The sequence below is a fragment of the Oryzias melastigma genome, linkage group LG6, assembly GCF_002922805.2.
Source record: "Oryzias melastigma strain HK-1 linkage group LG6, ASM292280v2, whole genome shotgun sequence".
NCBI classification, from domain to species: Eukaryota; Metazoa; Chordata; class Actinopteri; order Beloniformes; family Adrianichthyidae; genus Oryzias; species Oryzias melastigma.
This window is the reverse complement of record NC_050517.1, coordinates 22,703,060-22,711,039: the sequence shown is the minus strand read 5'-3', so window position 1 is coordinate 22,711,039 and position 7,980 is coordinate 22,703,060. Positions and strand designations below refer to the sequence as shown.

Below are 7,980 nucleotides of genomic sequence, written 5' to 3'. Positions count from 1 at the left end.
AGGAGGAGGAGGAGGAGGAGGAAGTCGTTTGGTTTATTGACCACCTCTGAGATGGGGATAGGAAGCAGTGACAGAAAAGAAGGCTTTCCGGCTCCTCCACAACAGGAAGGAAGGAGGCAGGAACACCGCAGCGTGCAGACATGTAAGACACAATCCACCCAGAGATCTTTTTTTAAAAACAAGACAGATTGAGGGACTTTCTCATCTCCAAAAATGTGGAAACTTGCTGGTTAAATAAAAGCAGCTACATTAAAATAGCAAGAGATGGGATTAATATCAGGGTTGGATGTTTTTCTCACAACTATAAGTTTGACTTTTGGTAATAAAAATGTCCTGAAGTAGGAAAAGGGATTTTAATTTTAGACCAATTTGATATAGTCCACAATATACACAATTTCTATTGTTCCCTCTCACATCATTATACACAGAAATTGATGCATAAAAGTTTAACTCTGTGGTGAGACCATAAATATTTTTATTCATTTAGCATTTAAAGCTTTAAATTATCTTTAAAAAAAATTAAATAATTGCTATATCAATTGGTTTTTATGCCAGCACAGTGTAGTGAACATTTGGGAACTTCTTTTTTAGGTGTTTTATATCTCTCTAATCTACACCTGCAGCCAATCAGAATCAAGTATTAACCCATAACATGATATAATACCTTTTAACAACATTTTTTTCAAACTCACACTTTTTTATTTCAAGCAACAGAAACAAAATGTAAAAAAAATCCATGATGGATATCAGCTCAGTGGCCCTGTGGTAGAGTGTCCTCCCTGAGACTGGAAGGTCATGAGTTCGAATCCCAGCCAAGTCAAACCACTCTTTAAATGGGACGCAGTTCCTCCCTGCTTGATACTCAGCATTAAGGGGTTGGATTTGGGTGATAACCCACCAAATGGTTCCCGAGCGCAGCTGTGTCTGCAGCTCACCACTCCCTCAGGGAGCAAATCCAAAGAACTATACTTTCACACATTTCAGTGTGTGACAACTACAGGAACTTAAGCTTTATTTTAGACTGTTTTTTCTTATTTATGGTTAAGAAAAAGTTTGTTTTAATCCATTCAGGTTCTGTTTGCAGAAAAAAGGGGGTTATATGTTCAGTGCACACTTCAGCCAATTGAATTAACCCGGTAGAAGGAAGCTTGTGATTATACGTCCTTTTGTTTGCATCACTTCTACATAAAAAGGTAAAGACTGCAGCATAAAAGGAAGAAAAACTGACCATGTTTGCCTGAACTGATTATTTACTTCCGAATTCTTATACGTCTTTACCGACATAATCTTGATAATTTATTTTTCATGCATGTTTTTGCTTTCAAGTAAATTAAGTTAATTGAAGTGGATTGGCCTCTGAAATAAAATGTAAAAATTACATTTCTCAACCTGAATATTGAGCAGTTAAAGGTTGATGCTTTCACTTTTTCATGAATAGTTGATGAAAGAGTGGACAGCGCTTGGAAGCTGAAACCGTGCGTTTGCTGCTCTCTTTAAATCTAGGGCACCTCCTTTAGGACAGTCTCCGTGCTGGAGTGCGTTTCAGCAGCACAGATGCAGCCTAATTCTGATTTTTAGAGCACGCTTGGACCTAAATAAAGAATTTGATCACTTGAAATAGAGAGACTGTTTATTTCAAAGGGGGAACTTCACATAAACACAGATGCTATGCATGAAGAACCACAACGGGAGGTCATTATCAGGAAGTGTTTGCTGGAGATGCTCAGCTGGTTATTAAAATCCTCTGAGACAAGAGATGGTGGGATTTTTTTAATGCTTATGAATATTTAATGCATTCTTCAGAGTGGTGCATGCTGTGAAATGTTAGGTCCTTACCTCCTGATTGGATGCTCGCTGCTGCTGTCCATGTCTGGGCTCGGGGGAGGAGCCGAGAAGGTGCTGAAGTTGAGGGAAAGGGGTCTGGGGGAGGACCTGGAGGCGTGCCTCCGCCTAAGTCCATCAAGCATCTGAGCACAGATGGTAAAAATATATATAAATGAAACCAAAAGGATTGTTTAGGAAATGGAAAACATTATTATTGTATTATGCAAAAGCCAGTAGATGCAGATGAAACAGACAATAGGGCTAAAACTGATCCATGGAGAAAATCAAAGGACGCAATGCAGAAGTGCAGCTTTCCTGACTGTCAGTTATTTTAACAAAAGGCCGTTTTTGCGGGCGCGCCTCCCGCACGAACACCCGGAGGAGACACGCGTGTTTATACACGTCGCTCTATGCGTGGGCGAATTCACGGTTCGCTTTTCCAGTATTTGGGTGTCTCCCCCATTGAAACATAACTGCACACATGATGAAGCGCCCCCCGATGGTCAGAACGAGGTACTGCAGTCTGGCTTCTCAGACAAAGACAACACAAAAGCTCTGCGCGCATCTTTAAACTCACAAAAAAACATAAAATGTTGTGTTGTTTGTGTTCAGCAGTTTTAATCTGAATTTAAACCCATAGATTAGTAACCAGGAAACGCCACGACAGGATAGTCTGAGTATTTCTGCTTTTATGCCCCCACCCCTCCTCCTGTGTGTCGGTTCCAGTCAGATGCCATTTCTCGTAATTGCTCCTATTCTGGCCTGTAGATTTGAAATCGCCCCATTTTTCCTGTTGCGTGGCCTGTCAATAAAAGCAAACAAGACATTCAACAGTCCATGTTGGTCCCGCGGGGAGGAATGCGCGAGCAGTCGTGCGTTTACGTGGAGCTGCTCCATTGATCTGCGCGGCCGGAGTGTAAACAAAGCCGCTTGTCGTATGGAGGCTCACGGAGAAGCTGGCGCAGAGAAGCAGGGGGGGCCTTGGACGGACGGACGGACGGATGGATGGGAAAGTGTGTCGCCAAGTTGCGTCTCCACCCGCCCACAGAAGCCCGAACTCACCGTTTCTGGTCCCGGTGCTGCTCCCTGTAACATGAAACGATCCCGGAGAGCGGAGAGGAAAGCGCCCGCTGGCTCATCGGCTCATCCGCCACTGATCCCACGTGGTCGGAGGAGCCTTGTAGGCATCGGGGCGCGCGGTGGAGGAAGGATCGTACCTGCGTCGCCGCAGACACGAGCTCATTCACTCAGGAGACTGCTGCTGCTGCTCGATCCGTCGCTCCTCCCTCGTTCTCCGGCTTTGGCTCGTCCCCGCTTTGTTTTGACGAGATGCAAAAAAGATAACCTGGACGCGTGGACGCGCTTTGTGGTTACAGCTGCGCGCATGAAAGGGAAATTATAAAGGGCTTGGAGGAGGAACAAACACAACTTTTGAAAGCACCATGACACCGCAACACATGTGTAAAGAGAGTCACTGATTAACTGAGCGCATAAAATGCGCCACGTTGCTTTGGATTTAAACAGAAAAGTCCACAAAAAAGGAACAAATATTATCAGATCATTTGTGATTCACTCAAATGTGCATACAATGTTTGAATATTATATGAAGAAATGATAACATTTAGATTAGGGACTGCAAATGGGACAAAAACCAGGAAATGACCTGAAATAAACAGATGCAAAACCACCATAAATGTAGGACAACAATGAAAGCAGGGACAGTAACAACTGCAAAATTATGACAATATTATCATCAAAAACTCACAAAAATAAAGCAATTTTGTGTAAGTAAAGTTATTCGTCCCAAAAGAGAAAAATAAAGTTAAGCGAGCAAATCAGAACACACATGATAATAAAATAATTTAAAAAGGAGAAAATATGGGCCATTGAGGAAAGAACCATTGATACATATTTTTTTCAAAAGAATTTAGATTTTAGTCAGCATCTTGACTTATTTCTCATATCTCATGGTTAGTCCGATTTCTCAGATTAAATTAGGGGGAAATTATTATCATTATTATGTTGGTGTATGTTTATAAAATGAAAATAATATTAATATTCAATTATTTTCTCTAAAATTTTAATCCTCTAAGGTCAACGTTTACTATGGTTTCAGACTGGAGGGGTTTTTGAGCAATTTTTGATTCACTTTGTAGAAATGTAGAAAACTGTAATGTTGTCACGTGTTTTAGGGTGTTTCAGGTCTGCCTCGTTAATTTAAGTCTCCGCTCAAAAGAGATAGAAAACAAGTAGTTGCGATAAATTTTGTGTATTATGTTCACTATTTAACATGAATAAATCTAATTTGAAGCATTTTAGATTATATTAAAAAAAATATTTGATGATGTGACTAAAAATCACATTAAAGAAAAATCGTCGTGGTATTAGTGGTTGTTGAATTTCCGTTTACCGTGAATGCATCATCTCTTTCTCTTCCGGTATTCTAAGCGGGACGTTCAAATTCTGTTATTGTATAATATCTGACATTCAGGTTATTATTTGAGACCAAAAACACATTTCAAGAAGTCGCACAGGTGAGTTTGGTCTTTAGGATAATTTATTGTGAATAAATCTCTTTATAATGAAACATTAGCGCGCGAGCTGAAACTAGCTTAACCTTCTTATGTATGTGACTAGCTTTCTTTGCCCTAAACGGAGAATTCTCCCACAATAATGCGTTTTTATTGTGTTTATCCGGAGGTGACATTTGAACTAATTTGTGTTTCAGGCAAGTGACCATGTCAGGCGATGAAAAGGGCCTCCCTGCACCTACAAAGTTCGGACAGGTTTGTATATTTATAACCCAATCATACCGTTGAGTAGTTGTGCGCATGCTCCACTTAGCTAGAGGTAGTTCTGAATGCTCTAATTCTCACATCACTGTAATGATGGGTGCAGCATAACTGTGGAACCACCATCTGATCGTACAGATTTTTTGAATTCATAATAAAATCCACAAGAATGTAAAACATGACGTTTAATATGTTTGTTTACTTTTTCTTCTGTGCTTGACTGTTGTGTGCCAAGTGCACCTATACAGCAGAGGAGTACCAGGCTGTGCACAATGCCCTGCGACAGAAGCTGGGACCGGAGTACATCAGTACCAGAATGGCAGGAGGAGGCCAGAAGGTAATTAAAACAAACATATGTTCCTGTTTTTTTTCCCAATTTAATCTCTAGCTGATTTATTTATTTATTTTACTAGGTTTGTTACATTGAAGGACACCGTGTCATTAGTTTGGCCAATGAGATGTTTGGATACAATGGATGGTCTCACTCCATTTCCCAGCAGAACGTTGGTACGAGTACCTCAGCTCCAAAGCGTTCAGTTTATCTCCACATAGCAGATTAGTAATCAGTAGTTTTGTTTCCAGACTTTGTAGACCTTATCAACGGGAAGTTTTATGTGGGAGTCAGCGCCTTCATCAAAGTGCAGCTAAAGGTTTGATGTTTTGGTTTGAATCTTGACCTAAAGCATTTCTTATTTCAGTGGTCTTGTGTAACAAATCTTTTGCCCCTAGGATGGGTCGTTTCATGAAGACGTGGGCTACGGCGTTAGTGAGGGCCTGAAATCTAAAGCTCTGTCTCTGGAAAAAGCCAGGAAGGAGGCGGTCACCGACGGCATGAAGAGAGCACTAAAGTAAATCATTCATACAGCTGTTTTTATTACTTTATAACTGAATTAGATTATCATGATATAAATATGTAGATTTTTCTCTTTAGATGTTTTGGTAATGCTCTTGGAAACTGCATCCTTGACAAAGAATATCTTCTTGCCATCAATAAGATCCCCAGACAGGTCAGTTTTGACATAATATGTAGTAAATTCTCCTATAATCTGGATGAGTTTTTAATCTATTTACTGTTCTGAGTTTTGACTTTTCTGCACACAGCCTCCGGCTCCTTTGGACCCAGCGAAGACTAAGCGGTCTGATGGTGAACCGTCAATAGAGAAGGCCCGGTTCAGCAGTCTGGATCGAGAAGAGAAGCTAGTGTGTGCAACAGGTCCTTCCAGGATGCCACTAGAATCCAAAGTATTCAACCAGTCAGAGCTTCACACACCTAGTGCAGCCAGCTCTGTTCCCGACATAAAGAGTGAAGATCTCAACTCCAGGTAAAAAGAAAAGTCCCAAACATCCTTGTCGTTCACAAATTCCCATCACTTCCTCTCACTGTCCCACTTTGAAGATCTGTGGGGTCAGAGGCGCACACGGACCCCAAACACCTCAGAAAACTCAGACAGCAGCAGCTTCAGCAGAAGTTCAGGAAGGAGATGGAGGCCAAGAAGCTTCAGCAGGTCAAGACGGAGGAGGCCCCGGTCACCGGTGAACGGAGATGCTCTGAGGGTAAAGGTTTAGAGTGCATAAGTACGAAGGGAATCTGAAACCTCTTTTATGTTTAATTACAGCAAATTACTATTAAAATACACTTGAATCAACTTTTGATCTACTGTAAAATCATTCCCAGTGGTCTTTTGATTAAGATTATGTTGTTTTTAACCAAAATTTTAAAAAATGGTCCTTTTCTGGGAGAGTTTCTACAGAGCAGTCAAAATTCCTCTCTTAGTTGTGAGCCGGATTGTTGGTTTGGAATAAGCCCGCCCCCTTCCCCATCATCCATCTGTTTACATGGTCTACCGTTAGCTTACAGCCCCTCACATCCCTAACATAACATTACAAAAATGGCGAGCAATTTTGGAGCTATCCAGCCGTACAGTTTTGACCCAGATGTCGGACGAGGAAAACAAGCGCGTACATGGATGTATTTATCTGTAAGTAGATGCATTTGAATGGAGTGCAGCAGGGAGTTCTGGCTATGTCACACCTACAAATCTGCAACAGCATTTTTTCATCTGATTCACAACAGTGTGAAAAAATAAAATTTTAACAAATTTTTCTTTATATATGTCTTCTATCACCAGATAAAATGTCACAAGAATGTTAGAAACCCCAAAAACACAGTTTTAGAATATAGTCGTGCAGCTCAATTAATGACTTGGAGTATCAGCAAAAGTTATTTCAGAAATGCATTTAAATGTTATTCTGTTATTAAGATGTCTCACTGGGAGGTTTTTTTTTCTAGCTCAGTTGTTTCTGTTCTGTAGGTCACAGCAGAGAGTTGAGGTCCAGCGAGAGCATCTCTTCTGAAAACAATATCGGCAGCAAGGACCCATATTTAGCAGGTTCTGTGAGGCAGAACAAATCTCCAGAGGTGAACCGCCTAACTAGCCGTGCTTCTTACACCTTTTGTTTTGTTCTCTCTCTGCAGACGATCCCGAGCTCTGGGATTTCACTCTGGATGGGATTGATGAGCAGAATATTCCAGTGTGTGACTCGTCTCCCAAAGGGCCCAGCACTCCCAGTAATCACCAGATGCAGACTCGCAGTAAGACGCCTCAGAGAGCTCCAGGCAGACCTTCTGGATCTTTTGCGGACCGCGTGCCACACAACCAGGCTGTGTACAGACCTCAGCACTACAACCATCCCCAGGGAAGACCAGGTGAAGTTTAACTAACATCTAGTTACTAAGTTAAAAATGTCAAGGCTCACTCGTTTTTTTTTCATTATTTCAGGTGAAACCTCTAGTCCATACAGACACGGACAGGACATGAAGAAACGCAGACTCGACACCTGAGGTTTTAAGTTATTAAATTTTATCTTGTGTTTTTATTTAATATCCATTCATGTTTACACTGTTGAGTGCTGCTATGTATGTGGAGAAAATGTCAACATTTTTATCTTCTAAAAGAATAAAATCCTAATTTTAATATGAAAAAAATGTTTTTTGAAAACTAACTTTATGGAAAGCAGAGTTTCAATCAATGTGACAAAAGCAGCGTGACTTCTGATATTTTTATTTGTTTTTACATTTTGTACAATGTGAAAAAACATACACAAAACAGATACTGGATCACAGAAAGTCAAAAAAAAAAAGGGATCAGAAATCTGTCAGTGGCCTTACACAGTACTGTACGGAGATGCCTGTTAATTACTGATGAACGCCGGGCAGCACGTGGACCTGACCCTGTGGGAGTTTGTGCTGTACAGTGGTGGGTTGGTAATCATACGGGAAGGTAAACACCAGTGAAGCTGGCATGCACAACTGAACTGATCATGTGACGTTGAGATCGCGCCTTTTATATACTGAGAACAGCCA

At 41.0% G+C, this 7,980-nt stretch overlaps 2 protein-coding genes across 4 annotated transcripts in view; one reads left to right on the top strand and one right to left on the bottom strand.

Moving 5' to 3' along the window:
* Window positions 1-3,026, bottom strand: part of prr5a (proline rich 5a (renal)) — a gene marked incomplete in the record, with an annotated part of 9,117 nt that extends 6,091 nt beyond the window's left edge. The window contains 2 exon segments of the mRNA XM_024282499.2: window positions 1,837-1,967; window positions 2,887-3,026. Of these exon segments, the coding sequence (XP_024138267.1) occupies window positions 1,837-1,967; window positions 2,887-2,919 (164 nt within the window).
* Window positions 2,645-7,980, top strand: rad52 (RAD52 homolog, DNA repair protein). 3 transcript variants are annotated; one of them, XM_024282497.2, is made up of 12 exons: window positions 2,655-3,216; window positions 4,553-4,610; window positions 4,852-4,953; window positions 5,030-5,123; window positions 5,199-5,266; window positions 5,346-5,464; window positions 5,548-5,623; window positions 5,718-5,938; window positions 6,013-6,170; window positions 6,929-7,006; window positions 7,093-7,323; window positions 7,397-7,980. In XM_024282497.2, the coding sequence occupies exons 1-12, from the start codon at window positions 2,762-2,764 to the stop codon at window positions 7,456-7,458; spliced, it is 1,722 nt and encodes a 573-aa protein (XP_024138265.2). In that variant the 5' UTR covers window positions 2,655-2,761; the 3' UTR covers window positions 7,459-7,980. The 3 variants fall into 3 exon arrangements, with proteins under 3 accessions (XP_036068356.1, XP_024138265.2, XP_024138266.1); XM_024282498.2 differs by lacking the exon at window positions 2,655-3,216 and adding an exon at window positions 4,213-4,358; XM_036212463.1 differs by lacking the exon at window positions 6,929-7,006 and having other exon boundaries at window positions 2,645-3,216.